At 46.4% G+C, this 23,577-nt stretch overlaps 3 protein-coding genes across 3 annotated transcripts; all 3 read left to right on the top strand.

The window, feature by feature from the left end:
* Positions 1-242: 242 nt before the first annotated feature.
* On the top strand, positions 243-8,813 carry dbpb (D site albumin promoter binding protein b). Its single transcript, XM_084026100.1, has 5 exons — positions 243-845; positions 1,013-1,307; positions 2,020-2,499; positions 5,311-5,558; positions 6,427-8,813. Exons 2-5 carry the CDS (start codon positions 1,118-1,120, stop codon positions 6,640-6,642), a joined length of 1,134 nt encoding a protein of 377 aa, XP_083882226.1. The 5' UTR covers positions 243-845; positions 1,013-1,117; the 3' UTR covers positions 6,643-8,813.
* Positions 8,814-9,655: 842 nt separating this feature from the next.
* ntd5 (ntl-dependent gene 5) lies at positions 9,656-17,761 on the top strand. The gene is made up of 8 exons (XM_084026861.1): positions 9,656-9,800; positions 10,765-10,899; positions 11,142-11,333; positions 14,709-14,835; positions 15,848-15,924; positions 16,761-16,943; positions 17,098-17,295; positions 17,381-17,761. The coding sequence occupies exons 1-8, from the start codon at positions 9,734-9,736 to the stop codon at positions 17,461-17,463; spliced, it is 1,062 nt and encodes a 353-aa protein (XP_083882987.1). The 5' UTR covers positions 9,656-9,733; the 3' UTR covers positions 17,464-17,761.
* Positions 17,762-17,997: 236 nt separating this feature from the next.
* Positions 17,998-23,046, top strand: LOC311024118 (uncharacterized protein). The gene is made up of 3 exons (XM_084026380.1): positions 17,998-18,149; positions 19,130-21,502; positions 22,027-23,046. Exons 2-3 carry the CDS (start codon positions 19,154-19,156, stop codon positions 22,369-22,371), a joined length of 2,694 nt encoding a protein of 897 aa, XP_083882506.1. The 5' UTR covers positions 17,998-18,149; positions 19,130-19,153; the 3' UTR covers positions 22,372-23,046.
* Positions 23,047-23,577: the final 531 nt, after the last annotated feature.

The raw sequence follows: 23,577 nt of genomic DNA, 5'->3' as shown, positions 1-23,577 counted from the left end.
GATTGCTGCCGTGCGGGCAGCCGAGCATAAGGTCACCGTGTTTGTACCCATCAGACAAAACAAACAGCCTGCTGTCCCCGAGGTGTGGCACGAGGGGGGTAGGTGTGTCTCATAAATAATAAGATAGAATTGAGAGATGTTAAAGCCGTGGCCCCGCCCCCTCGTGCCTCACTCGCTTGTTCCGCGAGGCGTGACGTCACGTGAACTGCCCGTGTCCGTTCCAGCTGAGAGAGAGAGAGAGAGAGAGAGGAGGATCGGACGTGGACGCCGCGCGGCCCCAACCCCAGACTGAAGCCCGTGCGCCCGTGACTGGATCCACCGGATGCAAAAAAAAGTACAGACAGAGAAAGAGGAAACGACCCCTCCTCCCCCCTCCGACGGACAGCAGAGCGCGACAGCAGAGGAGAGAAACACCAATACAACTTGTCATCTGACCAATACAGTCGCTGCTCTCGTCGCTGTGTGCGCGCGCGCGTGTGTATGTTTTTTGTAGACAGTTTCTGTTCGGTTGTGTCGTTTTGACGGAGATCTGCTCTTGCATTTGTTTTGGGGGAATCTTCTTTTTGTCAGATCGTCGGTCGGGATATTATTATACAAGTTTTAATTGTAACACTTCTCGTCCGTCCCCGTGCCGGAGTTTCACTGTCATTTTTGACACCTTTGCATTTTTAAAAAAATATTATGGACAGTGTTTTGACTCGGATGGTCTGACTGCCCTCCCACACTGGTGAGAATAACAGCTCGATCTACTGGAGAATTTGAACAGCAATTCAACTGCGATGGAATATTTCGATGAAAATATTTCTGCGAGGAAATAAGGAACTCTGCACGAACTCAAGTGAAAGGTAACTAAACTTAAGTTTTTTTTCCAAAGTGTAATTAATGCGCGTCATTAGTACTCTGCGCATACTTGTAATCACATTACAATGGTTGCTTTATTCTGCATGGACTCTTCTCAAGACTGTCTCTCTCTCTCCACCCCCACAACCTCCCTCCTGCTCACACACGGCAGTCATCCAGCATACTTGTCCTATTGGTAGGCTCTCTGGTCAGTTGGCCACGCCCCTCCAAGTGCCCCCAGTAGGAACTATCTTTCTACGACCCCATCTGGCCCAGGATGTCCAGGCAGCTCTCCCAGCTTCCGAACCCCGACCTCCCAGCCGGTGCGAGCCCACAGTTTGGAAGTTGCACCCAGCCTGCAGGCTCTCTCACAGGGGGGCATCCCAACACCATGGCAGGGCTGAAATCCCTCCTGCAACACCCCATGAAGGGAGACCAGCGTTTAAAAAACCCATGTGATGCAAAAGGTGAGAAACTCTCTCATTTGATGAGTTAATACTACGTGACAGCATTGTTTGTGTTGAATGTGCAGCACGAGCACCTGACACAGTCCGCCTTCAACATGTGCAGTGACAGAGCACCAATGAACCCTACCCCTCTGTTCCACCCTCCAGGGCTGTTGTTATGATACAAATATCTCACATTATTATTATAATTACATTACTAAAACATTACATTTGTCTCATTTCATTGTACATAAGTCTGATGCACCGTCACACATTCATGACGACTCTCCCTGTGACCCCGATGAATATTCACCTGGATTATAATCCCTGCTGACTCCAAATCAGGATCCAGATTACAATGAGCGGCAACACGTTTCGCTTTAGCTGTAATGTGTGCAGTCCCCAAAACGTGCCTCCATGTATTGTAAGATGTGTTCAGGAGCTTATGTGTGTGTTATGACAACAAATTGGTTTTGGCTCTTGCTTAATGCTGCAATTCAGCTACCATCTGGTCCATCTGTGAGTGTGTGCTTGTGTGTGTGAGAGTGAGGATAAAAGAGAGATTTTTTGTAGAAGAGGATCTCATCAATACACCTGCACCCCCCAAAGTGTGGAGAGTTTGTGTTAGCATCCACAGAATGGAGCATCCCAAGAATCAAGAGTCTTGTGTACTGGAAGTTCATTCGTCTTTCATTCTATACTGATAATGATTCTACTGTTTTATCTCTGGTAGAAAAAGAGAGGCTGGACCTTGATGAAGACTCCATGGGAGTGTGCTCCATGAGGAATGCCAGTGGAATAGGCACCAGTACTAACAGTAATGCTGGTGGTGGTGGTGCTGGCGGCGGCAGCAATGGAGGCAGCAATGGTGGCAATGGAGGAGGGAATTTCAACCAGTTCTTGGGTCCCTTCTTGTGGGACCGAACCCTTCCTGCAGACGGGGGCCTCTTCCAGCTTCAGTACATGGACTTGGAGGAGTTTCTGACCGAAAATGGAATGGGCAGCATGCATAACAACAACAGCTCCAGTTCAGCCCAGATCCCCTCACAGAGCTCCCAGTCAGCTGTGCCCAACCAGAGCTCCCAGTGCCTACCGCCCTCATCTCCACCCGGCTCTTCGTCGTCATCGCCTTCGTCCTCCTCTTCCCCATCGCTCATTGGTTTGGAGGTGGCTCAGCCGCAGGGCCTTGGAGGAGGAAACGACTGTTTGCATGGTGAGTGTGATTTGTATCTTGGCTTAATCGCAGTGCAAGAAAAAAAAACATGAGCAAGGACAGTTCATTGCCCAAGGTTCGTCGGTATCAGCTCAGAACGGCAATATCATGGAAGAGGGTTCTGCAATCTGAGGACAAATTGTCCCCTGCCATTGATATGAGACCAGTAGACCCTACAATTAATAACGGTTGATATGTAATCAAGGTTATATGGTGTGTTTTTAATGTCTCCTCAGGCTAGTGATTCAGCACTTTAACTGTCCTCTGAATTTACAGCAAATACAACGATGACCAAGCATTTTTTTTCAAACTGAAGGCAGGGGATACAGTCACATGGTTCCACACACAAAGTCAACTGGAAAGAGTAAACACCGAGTTTAGACATGACTGCTTAACAATGTCTGAAATGGATGTTTTTCCTCTTTCTGCAATCTGTGAATAGCTGCGTGAGAGAGCAGGGAGATACGGAGGGGAATCGACAAAGAAAGGTGGAGGGCTTGAAAGAGACTTGAGCTATTTGATGAGTCAACCTCGTAGCTGACAGGGGTGTTTGGTTTAGTTTGGCATGTGATCTGTGTACCGCAGTGTACAACACAATCAGCATTCAGTCCCAGCCCATTATAAATTCACAGCAGGGTCAAAACAGTACTGAGAGAGAGAGAGAGGGAGGGAGGGAGGGAGGGAGGGAAGTGTGTGGAGTCTTTGTGGTTGCGTGTCTTTAAATCTCTCTCCCCACTTCACACGCCACAGCCATGTGTGCGCGTCGGTACACGTGCCGAGGCTGAGAGTACTGGAGTGAGGGAGCTGGAGGGCGGGCCGGTAGGCGTGGGGGGAGGGGCCCACAGGAGGAGGGACATGCGGAGCAACAGGAAGAGTTTCCCCCGTGCTGCTGGACTTCAAACGGGAACATTTGATCACAGATGAATGACATGAAGTACACCGAGATCCAGGGTGGAGGATTTTATACCGGATGGGATGTTGACGTGGGGGCGATTAAGTGCATGTTTATAGACTCCGATAATGAATTCATGTTGCTTGATAAATTACCTGTTTGTATTACAATCATTATATGGAATCTTTCAAAGAATTTGATATTCTAACGACAAAAAAAACCCATCAAATAGAACATTTTGCATAATTGGTTAAAGTCAGCTGAGGTGACTTTGCTGACGCTGAGTGAATCATTTTCATCAGTTCTGCCACAGAGCTTGAAACTTGATAATCTATATTCTAATCTGCAGCATCAGAATGGTGCCCCAAACACAAACAGCTGCTCCATAAATATTAAACAGAGCAACACCTAGCAACCTATGATTATATTAGGTGCCTGAGCACCTAAATGTGTGGAGTCACATATTTGACTTTCTCAAAAAGAAAAAAGAAAAAGTGAAAGCCTCCTGTTCTCTCACGGTTGAAACATGAAGACAAAAATGCACCAAATCCACTTTTTAACGCTGCATTCCAAAGCTTCCCCAAAAAGCAGGGAGAGGTAACCGTGTACCACAGGAGGCCAAGGCGTTGCAGATATCCATTCCAACAATACACTACGCCAGGTGGCTGCACTGACCACTTCCTGCTGTGGGAAACATGTGAAAACATGCCCTCATGCTACCTGGCCATCACACGGCCCTTCGTCATGTGATAGCTGCGCATATATGACAGATCCACAGATAAGATGGCTAACAGGTCCACGTATCGTAGATAGAGGGGATGGTTTTGTTTTTCTCAGGCCTACAACCGGCCTGTTAGTCTTTACTACTTTGTTTTTATTCCTTTTACACGTTTCTGCACTCTTTTATTTGGTTAGACTGCATTGATTACCAGCTTGTTTAATGTCTAGTGTGTATTAAGGTCTCTGTGTTTGTCATCATGTGTCTGTTCCTCTTGCAAAATACAATTATTTGAAGTTAACAGATCAGTTGACAGATCAATACTGGGTTTACACATACCCCTGTGAGATATACACCCGTCGACGGGAGTTTAGTGCTCTTATAAGGAAGAAGTCCGTTTGACTGAGGTGCATTGGACCTTAAAGGGGGTGGGGTGAGGTAGAGCCCTATACCGGCCCCACTTAAAGAAACTGGTTTTGAGGGGAGGGGTAGAATGTAACATAAGACTTTCCCTTTTAGATATCTCTCTTGCTATATAGTTGTGGATGTTGGCTTTTGGTCTCCGATCATTTGTAGTTTTAATGAATAATATTATCCAATATCATGCACCGGTTGAGTTAATAGGATTCATGTGGTTGTGGTTATGACTCAGTTTGTGGAAGCCCTGCTTTCCAAAGTCCATAGGATCCCAATGCAAACAAAGACTAGTCATGGTTTTATTTTAGCAGTAGTGCATGCAATAACAAATACATGATAACCACTTTGATAATGGTTTTATTATTGACAGTTTGAAGTTGTATATTAAAGCACCTTTATCAATGGTTCTTTGCTCTATTCCAGCATTTAAAAGGGTTTAGAAAGAGATCAAATGATGCAAAAGTATATCATGGAAAAGAGACAGCATTTCTCACTACAGCTAATTGTTGCTCCTTTATATGTGATTATTTGCACGCTACAAATGATACGCGTTATATCATGTGATTGTATGTATTTGCAGGGTATTCACTTAATATTTTCTAAAGATGGTCTTGTCTCTGAAAACCTTACTGTCCATGAAAGCTGTTTGGAAAAACATCCCCAGTTCTTTGGGCAAAGGAATGTTGTTTGTTGTTTATAACAGGAAGAAAGTAGCTCTTTGTTTCCACCTGGTGGCCATTGTGATGTAATGCTGCATGTGTTTTGTCTTCCCTTTTGATTGCAGGGAGTCAGAGCAGTATGAACGACTCCTGTGAGTCGCCCTCCTCTTCCTCCTCGTCCTCCTGTCCACCTCTGCTGACCCCCAAGGACGGTGGTTCAGATGGGATCGGGGTTTTTGACATGGATTCGGACATGGAAATGTCGAACCAGCCGAACTTTGACCCCAGGAGGCACTCCTTCAGTGAAGAGGAGCTCAAGCCACAGCCAATGATCAAGAAGGCCCGCAAGATCCTGGTGCCCGAGGGCCTGAAGGTGGGTGCAGCCTGAATGCTCACTCTGCACCATGAGAGGGAATCATTGGTCATTAAAAGGCACACATCATACATAATTCTCCTACTACTATAATAATACTCATATATATTATTAATATTATTATTTTTAAACAACTTTATTGGTGTAGCACCTTTCAGATGAGAAATGCAGCCATTAATGTTTGGCAAATAAAAACGTTAAAAAAAAACACAGTGATAAAATAAGACAGATAAAATATGATTAAAAAGATTATGAGAAATAATAACATTCATAGCATAAGGTGGAAACTAAGATCCACTGAATATTAACAATAATAAAATCAGTATCATATTTGCAGGATGCTCTTATACAACAATTAGCGCTCCAGCGGCAGCAAAAGGTCTCCATTCTCTCCTAATCTGTTCTCATCTCGACATCAAAGAATGGCTTATTCTTTCTTAACAACAATCTGAAAGCCAAACATAATTATGATATAACAAAGCAGCACATCCCTCATCAAAAACAACACATTGTTATAGCTCCAATTTGAGAGCAGAAAGGACTACCTTGAGGAACCTGGGCATATACAGGGGTCTGGGCTAATATTTCTACACTTTTTGACGTAAAGTTATAAATATGAACTAAATAGAAATAACATCAGTAAAACTAGAGCAAATTCTGAGGAAGAAGCATCTGAAAGGATCGTGTCCCACGCTCATTCATGGCCAAACACCCACATTAGCAGGAGAGGAGATGAACTAGAATACTACAGACATTCTTAAGAAACAAGTCTGACCATTCATTTATTATTTCATTGACATGCTTGCACCTTATAATACCTCCAGTCCCCAGATTAATACTGTTTTGATTTTTGTCTGTCCTCGGTTAGGATGAGAAGTACTGGACCAGGAGATATAAGAACAATGAAGCAGCAAAGCGTTCTCGAGACGCTCGCCGTCTCAAGGAGAACCAAATATCCGTGCGTGCCGCCTACCTGGAGAGAGAGAACGCCACCCTCCGACAGGAAGTGGCCGAGATCCGGAAGGAACTGGGCCGCTGTCGCAACATCCTTAGTAAATACGAGAACCGCCTCGCTGACCAGTGATGAAGGCACGGAGCAAAGTCAAGGAAGAGGAGGAATATAAGCTGGATTCAAATTTAAGACGTTCTTCGGAGCGATGGACAGAATGGGGTCAAGAAAATGATGACTATGATGATGATTATGATGATGAATGTATAAGACAAGGGGAAGGTTTGTGTATTGAAGCTCAGGTGTCTTGTTTTGTTGAGGTGTCGGCTCTTAAAAGTCAAGGATGGAGAGAATAATTTAACAGATGAAAAGATGTGACTTTTAAGAGTTTTGTTATTGGAGAATTGTATATTTTTATAATACTTACGCAAAATTAGAGGGAGAGCCAATTTGGAGAATAATTTTGTATATTTTCTACATAGAGAAGGGGGGGGGGCTATGGTAAATATCTTTTTATTATAGATGAGTCAGGAGATGTTTAACAGGTGGTCAGCCATCGGTGGGAATTTTGGACTTGATTATTATAGTCAGGATGCAGCAGTGGGGGCGAGGACGCATGTAACAATTGTAATATAGAGAGCAAAAATGATCTTATAATCGTATAGTTCAACTTTTTTTTTGTGGATTTTTATTCAAGCACTTAATTTTCTTCCTGTTATGTTTCTGTCACTGGGAAGGGGGGCATGCTAGAGGGGGACAAAAGGGGGAGACAAAGGGAGACACCATGGAAACAGCCTGGAACTATTTCAACATTTGTCTTGAGCGTTCTTGTTTTTTTCAATAGCTTCAACTTCATCCTTTTTTTAAGTTAACTTCAATAATATCAGTTCTTCACACCTCAAGCTTAAGGTGATGCGATGGCTCCATGTTGTCTTTGGAGTCAATGCTTTGGCTCTCATCTCTTCACCTCTGTCCCAGCTGAGTGCTTTTAATCTGCTCCGGTGTCCCGGCGTATCCCGCCTAAACTGGCGGTGAAAACGCCGCTCCCCTTCTTGATCCTCTCTTTTGAATTGTTGGGGCATTTTCTCTTCCTCTGTATCTATCCAACGCTCTATTTCTGTCTGCTCTCACTCACAGCCGATCCCCTCACAGTTATGTGCGAACTCTTCCCATCACATTTTGTCCCCGCTTCTCTCTGGTCCCTCGGCGGTGAAGAGTAGTTCAATCTCAGTGTTATGACCTCCAATAGTAATCCACTTTCCCAGTTAAAATGCACATCGTTACTTTACTGTAGTTTATGAACACACTTTAATTAACATTATCATGGGGGAGGGGGGTTGTACATTGGACAGGCCTATACTGTTTTATGTATTTGCTGTATTCCAGGATATGGGTTGAATGGCCCTATCGAGTGGAATGGTGTTAATTTCTCAGATTTCTGGGAGAAATAAAAGCCAAAATTTCATACGTTGATCCACAAAGCTTGTCGCTACTTAGTGCTTTTTTTCCTTCTTCAATACTGCTCCTTCCTCACTGTTTACTCCCGTTATTACTCTTTACTTTTTACTGTATAAACTTCTCTGTGTACCCACCTACACATGGTACACTATGTTATGTTCCTGGGGGGAGGGGATGACTAGTACTAGAGTGTGACTTTAATCCCCTTAATGACCATGAATAGTTACCATTACTGCTATTATTATTATTGTTATGATTACGATGATTATCCCTCTTGTTGTTGCTGTTCTATATTATTGGATGATTTTCTTTCTTTGGATGAACGTGATCTGTTGCACCTTGAAACATCTTTGATCTTCATTGTTCCTCAGAAAGACTATTCAAATGAAACAACCCCCCCACCTCACTCTGGCTATTTGCATCCTGTCTCAGACCTCCAGACATGATTCACTTCTACCACGGACACCACCGTCACCTCCTTCCTTTCCATCGTGGATTTCACAAGGGTGGCTCGATAACTTGAACATGATATTCATGCGGACTTACTTTACCTTTCGTGAAGCCCTCCTCTTTTCCCCAGCGGTGTACGGACTATGCACACTCTCAATATGCTCCTTGTTGGTTTATTTCAGCCTCTATCACCTCAATCAGTGATTGTTTGCTCTCCCAACAGGATGTAGTCTCTAATATCCTCACAGATGTGGTTGATATATCTTTTAGTGACTCTAATTGAACTACAACTGCCCTGCTGCATCAGTGGTGCCCACTCAGCCCACTCAGTGCTGCTTATTTGGATGTAGTCCTGATTTTTTCCAAAAAAAAAAAACACCAATAAAAGATTGTTCTCATTCACTACTGCTTTGCTCCGTGTTTTATCGCAATTTATTGTGTGCAGCGGTTCTGAATGCTTCTCTCGAGTGTCGTGTGCTTGCATCTTGGATTAAAGGCCTGCTCTGACCGGGAGAATGGGCAACAGAGGTTACATTTCATTCATCAGCTAAAGCCCTACAAACACACTAATGTGTGGTGAAATGACCCCGGACTATTTGTTTTGATATTAACCCGCTAGTTCACATCGTGTACACATGATAACAGTAAAACAGTCCAAATGTGCATTCTTGCAGAACTCCATCCGTTGAGGATAACATTTATTTTCTTACTGTTAACACTTCAGCTACTCGTTACACCTGAGATTTCATTTAATGTACTTCCTGTTCTTACATCATGGACCAAAGCTGCTGACGAAGAGGAAGATCTTGGGTAGATAATAGTGAGAATAAATATGAAACAAAAGATTCAAAACAAAATGAAACGCACTCAATGTTTATGGGGATTACAAATAAGATGAATTCTTGAATAAAGCAGCGTGAGAATACTTTGTGAAGAGGGTGTGATTATTTCCTTAGCGTGTATACTGATCTAAAGAATGAAAAAGAAGTCACACCTGGCTGCATTAGTCCATAAGTTAAGTCTGTTGTTAGCATTCCCTGGTTGTTTATTGTGTGTGTTTGGAGGGGGGGCATGTTTATAGCAGGGCATGTATATATCATCCTCTTTATCTGCTAAGTCAATAGAAATGGGTGAAAGGTCCTATAGTGTGGAATTTTCCCCAATTCTCTCCCTCTCAACACAAACCAGATGTGTGCTCCTGGGCTGTACCCCCCCCCCCCCCCCCCCCTTCACACCCCCTCCCACCCTTTGTTCCCCCTTCCTTAAATATGCTGTCTGCGCGGACCTCCCTCATATCGTCCCAGACCTGGCTTCAAGGATGGACTGTGCACTGCTGCTGCTGTCCCTGTGGGCTCTGACTGGAACCGTGTCCCTGCAGGCTCCAGGTAAGACCTCTGACTCCCCCCCCCCCCTTACCTGGAGAGACATGGCACCCTGCATGTACAGTCACTCTGACTTTCACCTGCATGCTGTGTTGCTCTGTCAGTCATGGGATGGACTAACTCAGGCAGGGATTGTGTGAATTTCAATTTTAATTTGAAAACAAATAGCTTATTCTGTACAATGCATAAATCAAGTAAGTCAATGTAATTTATTATTAGTTTTTTTTAGTTTTGTTTTAGTTGTTTAGTTATTATGGGATGCCAGATCTGTGCATGTTCATCGTCGGCCTTTCACATAATTTCTGAAACTGTGGTTTGGTGATGTGCAGTAGCTATTTGTGTTTCTAATATCAAAGGTGCTGCATGAGTGTACTGTACATCATGTCTCCATGCTGTTCTGGGGCGAGTGCATTAGCGCAGCACATGTGTAGGTGGTCACATGGCTTTGTGCAGAGTGAATACAGTAGCACACATGTTTTCATTCCAAGCAAAATGAAAAATGGGGATCCCTGACTGACTCCCCCCTCTCCCCCTTCTCTCCCCCTCAAATGTTCTGGACATTGAGGGTGTGTCGATGTTGCAATGTAAAATAAGTGGAGAATGTTTGGTTTTATGGTGTGTGTGATGGAATACATATGGAGATGTGAGGGGAACGCAGGAGGGGAGTTACAGATTACTCCCATGGGCCGATCCTTTGCAAATATCAACTTCATTCTTCGTCTCCTCTTGTTAAGATAGCTGAATGTCAAAAAGGAATAAAGCCTGCCATCTAAATACTTACTCATCTGGCAACCTGGGTGGGAATATTTGCCTGGGTGGCCAGACTCTCCAGAGTTGGCAAACAAAACCTCATTACGGCCCTTAGCGTTAGCATTTTTTACAAGGGGCCATGAACTGGGAGACGCAAACAAAGGGACAATCACCGTGTGTGTGTGTGTGTGTGTGTGTGTGTGTGGTGTCACTGCAGGCTTGTGTCCGGAGAGGCTTCTGGGAGAGGAGAGGAGGAGGACGTGTCCTCGGACCTGCAAAGCTGACAAGGACTGTGGCAACAAGCGCCAGTGTCTGTGTGACGGCCAGTGTGGGCTCAGCTGTGTGGCTCCAGGTAACACACCGTTTGTGTGTGTGTGCTCTCAGTTGTGTGTGAACACTGTTGTGGGTTCAGTCAAAGTGTTTGTATGCGCAGCTGTTTCAACATACATCTGTCTGTCTGTTTTTTTTAAAAACACAACATTCAGAATGTCTCAGTGCTGAACACATCTCTGTATTATGGACCTGCAGATTGAAAACATAGCTTTTATTTATTCTCCTCTCGCTCTCTCTGTCTCTCTCTCTTCTCCTCCTCAGGTCGTACTTGTCCCTGGCCTCTGCCCCCCAGTGACATCTCCGAGGCTCGCCTCCTCTCTCCCACTCACTCCTTTTCCGCACTGCTTGAAGTGCGCTGCAAGCCGGGTTTCAGTTTGCCCAGCGGCTTGGATGCCACCATTCGCCGTTGTCAAGGTGACAGACAGTGGAGCGGGGATGAGCCCATCTGCACAGGTGGGTTTGAGGGCAACAGAAAAGCGCCTTTTCTCAATACATGTCAGGTTCCTTCGTAACAGGTAATGAACATCTGTAAAGAATGTTGCTGTGGTATTTGTTACATATGATCTGTCTGTGTGCAGGCCACCTGCAGTTCATGTCTTTAGGTCCACGATGGGGTCAAGCATAAAAGAAATGTGTTTCAGTCAGACAGACAGAGAGAGAGAGAAAGAGAGATCCAGGAATGAATCCCGTCTGTGATTGCGTTGAAATTGCACAACTGGGACCTATTCTCCTCATCACCATAGCAACCAGAGCTTTAGTTGTTCATATTGGCTGTTAGAAGATTTTACAGTTGATGTGTTAATACATTTAAAGAGGAGAGGAATACTGAGCTCACCAGTGTGTGTGGGGGGGGGGGGGCATATGGATTGAAATGCATATACATGTGTATTGTTGGCATGTGCTCCACAGCACTGACATCGATATTGTCCTGTTTCACATGTGTAGGAAACTATATTTGTTCCTTTTGTGAGCCCTGAGGAGAGACTGTGAGGTGTTTCTGTTCTGTGATTCGAGAGTGGACAAAACAAACCTCACTAAATATACTACACAATATGGGATGAAGCAATTCAACACAACAACAAAAACAAAAATTTACCGCACAAAAAAATTGCTTCTTGAAGAAGACATTCAATAAAAATCTAGCATTCTTAAATTCATCATAAGCTTCACTCGTTATGTCTAACCTCGTGTTTGCTAGAAATCTTCTGCCATCTTTTAAGTGACCTAAAACTGCACGTGCCTGTGTTTGCTGTAGAGATGCACCGGTCGGCCACGGAGCGGCCCGCACATTTAAACACAGGCACGAGTAGCTGACACAAGGACACGAAGGACGAACGCCTCACAAGTTCATTTACAGCCAAAGTACCACCGAGCCCCACCATAGTCACGCGGTTATATCTTTCAACTTCATGCTGGTCTAAATATAGTACAAAAAAAAGATAAATTAGAATAATTGGCTCATAAATGTGTTCTACCGCTGTGCAGGCTTATTACTGCGACCGCTGTGCCGTGAGGTCACACGGCCGCACAGGAAGCAGAGCCATCAAATCTCCGTATCTCCACACATCTCATCAACACGCAGCATCTGGAAGTATGCTTCATGCTTTCTGTCGGCATGACGGCTCTGATAAAAACACTAAACTCAAGCATTAATCACACGCCACGGAGCTTTCTGAGGAATCCTCAACCCAGCTGGGTCTCACCCTCCAGATCTCTATCTTTCCAAAGATGTGAAATAAGGATACGATTCTCAGCTCCCTCTCCCTCCCTCCCTCCCTCTCACAGAGTACATCCTCCTGCTGAAAGACAGGCAGAAGGTAGGTGGGTTTTGAACGTGTGAGAGCGTTTGTATCGTGTGTGTGTGTGTGTGTGTTAGAGTGAGAGTCGAGCTCCTTCATGTCTGTTGAGAGGCAGTGGGCGGCGGATCACTGTCAAAGTGGCACAGAGCGAGTGTGTGTGTGTGTGTGCCCACCGTGAGCGTGTGTTTATGGGAGAGAGGTAGATTTTTACCCCTGTATACATCAGATGTGTATATATATGTGTGTGTGTGTGTGTGTTGCACATGTGTCAGAGAGTTTCTATGTGTGTGTGTGGGCGACAGATCGCAGTCAGGAGAGTCAGAGAGCTCTCTTGCTCACGCTGCTCCGGGCCTTTCTGTTCCCTGCTCTCCTCTCTGCTCTCATCCTCCTTTCCTCTCATCTCTTCCTCCTCTCATCCTCGTCCATCTGAGGCCTCTGATAAGGTCTCTCTCTCTACAATGGGAGCCAAGGACAAGCACGCAGCTCTGGGGCTATTGAGTTTGTGGTGCATGGATGCATCTGAAGACACAACCCCTTTACAGCTTCGGTCTCAATCAGACTGCTGTGTATTTAGTGGTTTCATTCTTCTTTTGGATGGGTTTTGATGAGATTGATATACCTGCTGTTGGGTGCAGCAGCCTGTGTAGGTGGCAGCAGCAGAAGAGGCAGGAGAAGGGCGATATGTGAAAACAGAACTCAGCCTTCGGGCTCTCATCGGCAGCCAAACAAGACTCGTAACTCTCCCTCTCCCATAGGTCCCTTTACATTCTTATATCAGCGTTCCCTCGGTTGCAGATACCTAAGACAGCCCTCAGGCAAGAGCCGTCTCTGCCTTTCAAAGGCAGCGTTCAGCTCCGAATCCCGGCGCTCGATGGAGCCCAGGTCGCTCTCTCCAAGCACCACTCTCGATATTTATATTTCCACAAGCGGGAGGCACTCAAACTTCCAGGAATGAGCGGTGCCAGGGTGTTATACAAGCACAGATATATAGCCGTGAGCTCGGAGAGGTGAGGGGCGGCATTTCACTTGAACTTTGATTTATTACCTAAGAAGGGTTATTTCAACTCAAATAGAACAAGACATCGAGTGAGACGCCTCTGCGGGTCACAACCTAAATAGAAACCCTGGTTAATACGAGTCAAATGAGGCCGCTTCCTTCTTCCTTTACTTGCTTAATGGTTGCCACCTGCAAAGTCACATCCATCCCATCACTGCCATGCTGGTCTGATGGGCGTCCTGTGGTCCTGCTGCGAGTCATGCACACATATATCGGGTTGTGTTCACATCTTTGAATCACAAATGCACATGGAGAGTGTTTAGTGGGTTTCTCTCCAAGGCAGCGGTGGTGGAAGTACTCAGGTCCTTTACTTAGCCATGGTAGTAATACTGCAATGTAAAAGTACTTCACTACCTGAAGTGTCAACAGCTATACCTTACCTTGTAATTATATCACATATGTTGAATTGATTGAAATGTATATCTTTGTGTAACGACATCAAAGTTTGTTATAAACAATTTATAAATGTATGTCTCTTTACTACTTATAAATGCTAAATAGAGGGATTTAAAGAAAAGTGATTCCTACATTTGTATTATTGTACTACTGGTGTATTAAATAGCATTTATAGCATTAGCATTAATTGCAACAATGCATAATATTTAATACGTTAATTGTTTGTGTGTCTTCACCTGCAAACAAACTAGTATTTATGTACAGTTCTAGCAACTGAAGTGTAGGAGGAGTGAGGGAAATGTAGTATTAAGATGCAGAAGTTGGATGTACAAGTACCTTGAAATTGTATTTCAGTCCAGCATGAGTAAATGTACTGGGGCATATTCCACCACAGCTATGAGAGATGAAACCTTTCTGATGAAGATAGGACATAGATGCAGCTGAATGCTGGTCTCACATGTTTTTCTACTTGTTTCCATGTAAAAACCCGTCCTCACAGAGATGTGTTTTTACTGTTACTTCAGCAAATGAGCCGCCAGTAAAGCCGTCAACCTTCCCTTCTCCTTTGACCAACAGAGACTCAGACGCCTGAAGAGCCGGCCGCTGCCCTGACCTGCCCTCTGCCCGAGGAGGTCATCAGCACCTTCAGCATCCAGGGCGACGCTACAGTAGGAACCTCCGTCCGCTACAGCTGCCTGTCTGGGTGAGAGACGGGGGGCTCGAGGTGTGAGTGTGTGTAGGCAGTGAACACCTGAAACGATAGAAACAGAGGAAGAGAGATGGAGTGTGAAACGTAGGAAGGTGGTGGAGAAGCACTCAGATTCTGTTCTGAACTAATAGCACCAGTACAAGAGTAAAAAGTACTAGAATGTAAACCCTACACTTTAGGTACATTATGAAGTAATCAAAAAATAGATAAAAGTACTCCATCTTTGGAAAAGTGACTGATATGTTATTGTATTGTTAAGACATGGGTGCGTTTGCAGAATGTTACTGTTCCAACTACACAGTTCAGTAGACTAGTGACTCCCACACTATTCATCAGCACCGTTCAAAGGGTCACAAGATGAATCTGAGGAGTCACAAGATGATAAATGTGGTAGGAAGGAAGAACAAAACCCAACGTTCTGCTACACAGATCTGTCTTATCTTTGGGTGCAACATTAAATAGGTTTTACTTTTTTGGACCTTGAACAGTTATTAAAACAAAGCCATGTCTCTGATGGACATGCTTCACTGTCACAAGCCAAACAGGTTGAATCTTTAACACTGTATTGTGTTTGAGGAGTGTATTATTTGTTTTTTAATGCAATATCTTAATCTGAAAAGTAACTAATAACTCCAGCTGTCAGATGAATGTATGTTGAAGAGCGACGGGTGATCAGCGATGAATGGCAGCGAATTCATGTCGATCTCCCAGCTGACGATCTCTCTATTGAGCTAACTAGGTCATTATGGCCTAATCTGGTATTGACTCCCCTGTACACACTGACTCATCGGCGGGATAAGATGAGCCCGAGTGGATGTGTCAGCCAGAACTGTACACGCAAAAAAATGCAGACACTCTGACAGAGAGAGAGACGGAGTGTTAAAAAGAAACTGTTTACACTTTTTTTTCTCTCTCCATCAATTTTGTTCAGACGAAGCTCCCCCGTCTGAATACTGTACATGACACACTGCCATCTGTCTCCATCACTCTCCCCTCTCTGCTGCAGGGCCGATATCGTGGGGAGCAGTGAAAATTTCTGCCAAGATAATCAGACCTGGCAGTATCCTCACCCCATCTGTAAAAGTAAGTGCCCTGTACCTTGACCTGGGCCGTGTGTGTGTGTGTGTGTGTGTGAGTGTGTGTGTGTCCTCGTGCATCTCCCAAGGTTAGCAGAAGAACGGTGGTCGATGTGTGAATGAGTGGACTGGCAGCCTGCATGTTTACTTATGAAGGTATTTTCATGTATTGGTTGAAGAAGAAAAAAGAGTGAATCAAAGGAGACTGACAGAATCACACAAACCCTTTCAAGTATTTTCCTGTGGAGACCTCCTGCTCTGTTTCATGCTGCTTGTCTGCCATCTTGTGGCCAAAAATGGCATTGCATGGCCTGTTGTAGCAGGGAAAGAAAGAGAGTGGAACAGGAAATGAGACACAGGCATTGTTGCGGTTTCAAGCTTTGGGTTTAAAGTTGCAGTATACGAGATTTAGAGCATGAATGAAATCAGCAAACGGCTCCTTGCTGTGTAAAAAGCAACGTCCCTCTGTGTGTGTTGTTATCCTTGCTTTCTTGACAAAGCCGAGTTTCGCCCTGCGTGCTTTTAGCCGACGTGTAGCAGCTCAATGACACACCCACCCAGGTAAACATGCTTAGCTGCGTCAGCATTTCTGTCGTAGTTTGTGCCGTTAGCGCGGTTAGCTGCAAGCCGCCGGTTTAACTGTCGCCATGTTGAAAAGCATGTTAAGCGATCTCATATAGAGCTCCTTTAACTTTAAAACCATCATCAGTAGCTCTCTATTATATGGAGACTGTGGATCTCCTGAGTAAGCAGCCTGATCATCTCTCTCTCTCTCTCTCTCTCTCTCTCTCTCTCTCTCTCTCTCTCTCTCTCTCTCTCTCTCTCTCTCTCTCTCTCTCTCAGAAGTGTACTGCCAGCCTCCCCGAGAAGTGGAGCAGGGCTACGTGGTGGCCGTCCAGAAGACTGAATATGAAGTTGGCTTTGACATCCACTACCTCTGTAAAAAGAGCTTCCTGCTGGATGGACCCCAGAAGGTCACCTGCTTATCCAACGGCAACTGGAGCGCTCCGCCGCCACACTGCCGAGGTGAGAGACGTCTGAAAGGGTCGAACCAAACGTACGATCCGATGAGTTTCAACACGGATGCATTGCAGGCCGCCAAGACGTGGAACACTCATGGCATGGTGTTTTGTGTTTGATGCTCGTCATACTTCCACACCTTTGTTGCTCTTCTCCACAGCTCGCTGCCTCATCCCCGCTGAGCGGAGTCGTGTGGTGATTGGTGGCGTGAAGCGCTGGCCGTTTGATGTCACAGACGGCGTGGTTCCCCACGGGGAGAACGTCACGTTCTACTGCAAACACCCCCGTCAGCAGTGCAGCTTCACTGAGACCCAGACCTGCTTCGACGGGAAGCTGCAGCCCCCGGCCTGCTACCTCGGTAACCCTCCCGTACAGGCCATCTTTGTTTCTCAGAACATCATAATGATTCACATTATCCACACACCTTCCTCTCTGTTCTCCAGAGCCCACGTGGTTGCAGTACAAACTCTTCCCTCACCGGCTGGTCTCAGAGATTGAGGCGTGCGAGCCCGATGGTGTGGAGTGATGACCTCGACCTGTCCACCACGCCTGAACCACTAGCATCATCCTGCAGCTTTGCTATTTACTATCTCCGCTACCATGGTGCTCCTGTTAGACGCTGACGTCTCCCCCTTCTCTTCTGTATGCTATGAAAGTGCAGGCGTAATTATAATCTGCCAACCTCTCAAGTTATTACTTTGCACACAGGCTACTCTATAGGAGGATGTATATATAATGCATGAATACATGCGTTATCAGTTTTGCCTGTTCGTGTAACTCACAATGGCCCGACTCTGTGATGATATTTCACTGTGTGCTCGTTCATTTCTCTGTTGACGCATCAAGTGTTGAGGCTTGTAAGTTTTGAATGATTTAGAATAAAAAGTAATGTCTAAATGTGTTGCTCTGTGTCTTCCTGTAGTCTACATGGCACATGAGGTCCTCCAGTGTGAGTTCAAGTCCCCCCCTCCCCCCTCCCTCTCTCTCGCTCTGCCTCCCGACTCTCTGCCTCTCAGGCGCACAGACAGGCAGCCTGTCTTCGAGGCTGCAGGTTCAACAGTACTCATAGGCTGAACATGGCTGCTGGTCGGACCCGGTAGGCTGCGACACCATAGCAACTCCCCTTGACCCCTCCCTCCCTCGGCATTCGCAGCATCACCCTTTACACTGCACAGTCATATTTGGTCCTCCGGAAATAGATCCACAGCACGGGTAAGCCAGTCCCTATGCAGCGAGCGTCTGGGTGGAGTAGAGTTTAGGATACAGCGTATTTGAAATGTATGGACGCGTCCTCCGCCGGCTCTCCCCGCGGAGCCGGAGGGACGACAGCGCGCCGGGGAAAGTTTGTCCCGACGCCGCCGGGTCGCGCTCTCGCTTTTCTCTCGGACCCTCGGCTCTAAAATGGCTGGCTGGAGGTCCGAGGAGGCTCCGGTGCGGAGGGAAGGACCCGCTCGACGCCGCGGCGCTCCGTAAATATGCACGTTTCTGTAGACCGGACGGCTCGTGAGCGACGGCGTCGTCCCGGGTTCGAGAGCTGTCAGAGACGCACACGCGCCACAATAACACCGGCGCTTCGGACCGAGGACTGTGCGTAATGGCGTCCTCCGCGGGCACTGCTCCTCGCTTCACCCCCCCCCCCCCCCCCCAACACACATTTAAAACGTGTTACAACAGGCTTGTGTTTACAAACCTAACGGGATATGAATATTGTTCCGGAGCGAAATGGAACGTTTTCATGTGTGTGTTGCATGTGCACGATAGAAGTGTGCGTGCGCGTGTGTGAGAGAGAGGAAGTGGTGTTTCACACAATTAGACTGATGACGAAGAGGAGGAGGAGGAGGCTATATATATATATATATATATATATATATATATATATATATATATATATATATATATATATATATATATATATATATATATATATATATATATAATGAGCGCTCATCATTTCGGACTGAGGAGTTTAGGGGGGCTCTGTCTGCCTTATTAATATCACACAATCATTGATTATTAGCGTTTGCACTAAACTTGACCCCAATAATCACCACTGAGACATGGAGTCCCCCCCCAGCCATCCCAGGATCATTCTTTAATTTCCATAATCTGCCACCATGAAATGTGCTTATTTCCTTTCTGACTTTGCCACCCCGAGTTTCTAATGTATTATTTTATTCCATTCTTATTTATAGAAATATAAATGGGTATGCCCCAAAATGGATTCTCAGCTGGCTTCAGTCCTGACCAGTGGCAGCCTGCATGTCCAAAATGGCAGCCAGTGTGCAGAGGGATCAGGGCCAGTGACAGAGGACTGTTTGGACCCAAAGGAAAGAACCTCACCCAGTACTGTACCAGGTAACGTCCAGCCGTGCCCCGTCAAAGCAGCACTGACCATCAGGCAGGCTGCTCCATCAATCAATGGGATTAAGCCAGAGGTGGGCGGGACTTCTAAGCCAGCCTCTCAGGAAACAAGTGTGTTCAGACAGCCAATCACAGTAAAGACTGGAGTGCCTGTTTTACGCAGCCAACCAATCAGACTGAAAATTGTTGTGCCCCCACGGTGCAAGAAGCCAATCAGAGACTCTGCCATCAGCCTGACCAAAGACATTGCTCGCTCACATTTTCGGAGACCCGTTTTGCTCTCGGCAGGGGCAGAAAAACTCCCAAGTAAAATCCTGATATCTGCTGTTAAGAATGAAGGAGAAATCAAGGAAGTTACTTATCACAAGACTGAGGAAGCCAAGCCAGAATCATTCCAGGAGGCCGAGGCGGCGAGAGGGGAAACGACGTGCGGAGAGAAACTTGTTTCGGGTGTCCAAATCATTCACACAGATGGGTCAGAACGTCCTTTCATTTCAAGCACTCACACAGTTAAAATATTGAGCCTGAAAGGGATTAAAGAGGAAACGACAGAGGGAGACATTAAGGAAAAGATTCCTCTAGTGTTGCACGAAGTGGACTTGGCGTCTCGTAAGATGTTGGATGAGGTGGAGGAACAGACACAACCACTGGACCTGAGTTTGCCCAAGAAAAGGGAGAGGAGGTGCGAACGCTTCCTGGACGACTCGGGCTGCGAGAGCTCGCTGATCATGGAGGTGGACGAATATGAGGGTGAAGGAGACCGAGATGTAGTGGAAGAGGACGATGATGGGGAAGGAGAGGACTCTCTCCTGTCTCCCTCATTCTTCCCTTCCTCGGGCTTCACCTCCCTCTCCTCCATAGACTGCGACGCTGAAAACCTTCTGCTCATAGACGACCAGGGAATCCCGTACACGCTCAATCCGAATGGCCTCAAAGTGCCACAAGTTGATGCTTCCACATTGGAGGATCAGGTGGAAGGAAGGCGGTCGCCACAGTTGTCCACGTTAACGGACCCTAGCCTCAGCCAAAGTTTAGAAAATGCACTAAACGCACCTTCCGATCACCTTTACAACTCACCAGCCCCTGATGCTGAGTCTCCACCACCAAGTGTTGATCAGACAAAGACTCCGGACGTTCTCGTGAGGTTAATTACAAACTCGTATCCCTCCAAGGCTGCAGAACCGAGTGTTAAGTCTGTTCAGGAGGGTAATGCAGTTATGTCGGTCCCCAGCCAGCCCATCCAGATCCTCACCAACCCTTCTACCACCACTCCTATCCTGATCCTGTCATCCTCCTCTTCCTCTCCTCAGCTCTCCTCAGCTCAGGTGGGTCTCTCACTTCCCCTTCCACTTACTCAGACCTCCCCAGGTGCTTCCAGCCCCGTGTTCCTCCTCCTTTCATCTATAACCTCTGACCCTGCATCTGCCTCCACCCCTATCGCTGTGCTCGACCCTTCCACCGGTCAGCTGTCCCAGATCACAGCAGCCTCGGCCCCCATCTCCCTCCCTTTGCCCTCCGGTCAGGTCAGCGCGCTGGGACCCCCCCTGCCTGCGCTGTCCCACCCCGCCATCAGACTGAGCCCCAGCAACCCCCCTGACATCCTGTCGGGAGCGACCGATGTGAACTGTACCTCTGTTCTCGCCCCGTTGACCATCCGTTCGTCCTCTCCTGCTCTTCAAAGCGACCACAGGAGCACGACTCTTCATTCTCAAATCAGCTCTTCCGAATCCAAACCTGGAAGCAAAGCCATGTCCACCGAAGAAGTCTCAAGTGAAAGCAACAAGCCATCAACTTTGACAGCGTCCTCTCCAGACCTGCAGTCTGCTGGTTTGACATATGACCCCTTAGCCCAGCCCAGCACGGAGGCCCAGTCGCCGGCCTCGGAGTCCGGATTTGACCCTTCTGACCTGCACTCAGAACATTTACCTCTGGACGACCATCTTTACTTCTCTAACGCCGCTGCTCCCCCCTCCCCTCCCATCGGGCCTGTTCTGCCCTCTGATCAGCTGGACCCGCTGGATCCTCTCTCTCCAGAGGGCTCACCCAATGCCATGGCCTCCCGCAGGGTGCTGTACTGCCAGCTGTGCCCGCGGGTCTTCTTTTACCTCTCCGACCTTGAGCGACACGCCATCACGCACTCGCAGAAAAAGCCTCACGTTTGCCAGCAGTGTGGCAAAGCCTTCAAACGCTCCAGCCATCTGCAGGTCAGTCGCACAGCTCATTAATACCATCATTCCTTCAGCAGCACGAGTCACTTGGACAGATGCCACTAATTATTAGTGCAGCAGCTGAATTTTGAGCCACTTGTGCAACAGAAACAAAGCAGCAAGTTTCAGCAGCATTTTGTCACCTTGTGAAGTTGATAAGTTAGCAGACAGTTGCTTATTTACATCCAGCAGACGCGGATGAATGGGTGCTAATGCTAGCATTGATTTGGAGTCACGTTTGTGGCTACTTGATGAATAGGTGAAATATTGACTCTCATGTAGGTCTGGCTGGTTTTTACCAACTCCCGAGGGAAATCTCTGACTCTTTAGCCACTAAACGCTCCTCCGCCGTGTTCACCAGCTCGTCCATAACTCTGTCCGTCTGTCGTTGGGTGCTGAGCAGCTAAGTGCAGTGTGGATTTTTAGAGCTTTGTTTTTAGCTGTGGCCAAACGCGCTGCTGTGAGATTAAACCAAAACCAGCAATGCAGACTTTTGATAAATGTGCTATTTTCCTATACAGAGACACAAGCACATCCACACGGGCCAGAGGAACTTCGTGTGCCCCATCTGTGCCAAACGCTTCAGGGAGGCCGGCGAGCTGCAGCGCCACCAGAGGGTCCACACCGGAGAGAAACCCTACCAGTGCCAACTCTGCCACACGCGCTTCGCCGAGCGCAACACGCTCCGCCGACACACCAAGCGCAAACACCCATACCACCAGGTCGCCATGGAAATGCTGAACGAGAGGAGGGACGGAGGAGGAGGCGGCGCCGGGTCCGGAGTGCAGGAGGAGGAGGAGAGCGCTGAGTGGTACAGCTCCACTGTGTCTCACCTGGATGACTCCGAGTCTGAGATGGAAACCTAGGAGTCTTCTGCAGATGCAAAGAAGGGGGAGGAGCGTGATCGGACGTCGACTCTGGTCGGACACTAAACTTTCCTCATTAATCAACATTCAAAAAAGGGAGCACTTGCAATATTTATTTGAATATTTTTAAGCTATTTTATTTATATGAATGTATATTTTTCTCATTCCGTTTAGTGGTCACAACGTAGAGAAGTCAGCTCTCTTCTATGGAAACAAGTTGCATACGTAGTTATGTAGAACCATGTTTATGAAAGAGAAGGCTCAGACTTGACATAATGGTTTTTATGTGAGTTCAGAAGTTCCTCTCAAGTCCTCAGAACAGGAGGATCCCACTTACTCTAAATCGTCCTCTGCTCTCGTTGTGTGTATATAAAGACTACTATTTGTAAGAACGGCACTTCTGCACTACTATGTGAAAGATCTAATCTTATCTTTCTTACCGTCAGAGACACTGTGAGTCACTTGCACTTGTTTTTTTTCAATATTCACTTTTTTTATATATTGTGAAGGAAAACGCTTACTTTATCTTTTGCTGCAGCTGTCGATTTGACGTATGTCATTCACATCATGTGGGAGTTTGACCAAACGCTACGGAGTTATTCTAATGCTATTCCAGTTTGTTTCATTTAATGTGAATTCTGTTAACTTATTTCAATTAAATTGTATCAACTCTAACTGAATATTCATCTCTTCTTCTGCGATGTTTCTTGTCCAGATGTCGAAAGAATCAAAAGTATATTTCATGTGTCTTTTCATATGAATGACACATAACGCTCCTTGATAATGAGCACTCGGGCCACATCTCTCCTCTCATTTCAGCTGATCCTCTGGGTTGATTCTCTTCTCTACATTAATCACTGAGGATGGGACCAGACTTTACATGGTATTTGTGAAGAAACCCCCCCTGATATATATCTGCTGGACTGCCTCCGGGGCGTAATTGAGTTTGTAAGGCAGTCCTCTGTTTTTTTGCGCACTCTCAATTTTCTGCTCCATTTAAGCCACGGAGCCTAACGGAGCTTCGGCTCGAGATAAGTTATTAAATACCGTATCGCTCAAATGACCTGACCGGGTCCTCGTTGGCCGACCCATTCCTCATTTCTATGCCGCTCGTTGTGTGAATAGAGATGCTCCAGCGTGCTGAAAGGCCGGCGCTACGCTCCGCTGTATTTGATTTGGGCAAACCGACTCTTGTGGGGTCAGTGG

The sequence above is a fragment of the Eutrigla gurnardus genome (genome assembly GCF_963514095.1).
Source record: "Eutrigla gurnardus genome assembly, chromosome: 14".
Taxonomy (NCBI): Eukaryota; Metazoa; Chordata; class Actinopteri; order Perciformes; family Triglidae; genus Eutrigla; species Eutrigla gurnardus.
The sequence above is the reverse complement of the archived record's forward strand: the minus strand, read 5'-3'. Positions and strand labels throughout refer to the sequence as shown.

Coding starts and splice junctions, on each gene's coding strand:
- LOC311024118 (XM_084026380.1), top strand. CDS start 19,154: ATGGATTCTCAGCTGGCTTCAGTCCTGACCAGTGGCAGCCTGCATGTC. Junction 21,503..22,026: donor AACGCTCCAGCCATCTGCAG/GTCAGTCGCACA, acceptor TTTCCTATACAG/AGACACAAGCACATCCACAC.
- ntd5 (XM_084026861.1), top strand. CDS start 9,734: ATGGACTGTGCACTGCTGCTGCTGTCCCTGTGGGCTCTGACTGGAACC. Junction 14,836..15,847: donor CGCTACAGCTGCCTGTCTGG/GTGAGAGACGGG, acceptor TCTCTGCTGCAG/GGCCGATATCGTGGGGAGCA. Junction 16,944..17,097: donor TCCGCCGCCACACTGCCGAG/GTGAGAGACGTC, acceptor TCTTCTCCACAG/CTCGCTGCCTCATCCCCGCT.
- dbpb (XM_084026100.1), top strand. CDS start 1,118: ATGTCCAGGCAGCTCTCCCAGCTTCCGAACCCCGACCTCCCAGCCGGT. Junction 2,500..5,310: donor AGGAAACGACTGTTTGCATG/GTGAGTGTGATT, acceptor TTTTGATTGCAG/GGAGTCAGAGCAGTATGAAC. Junction 5,559..6,426: donor TGGTGCCCGAGGGCCTGAAG/GTGGGTGCAGCC, acceptor GTCCTCGGTTAG/GATGAGAAGTACTGGACCAG.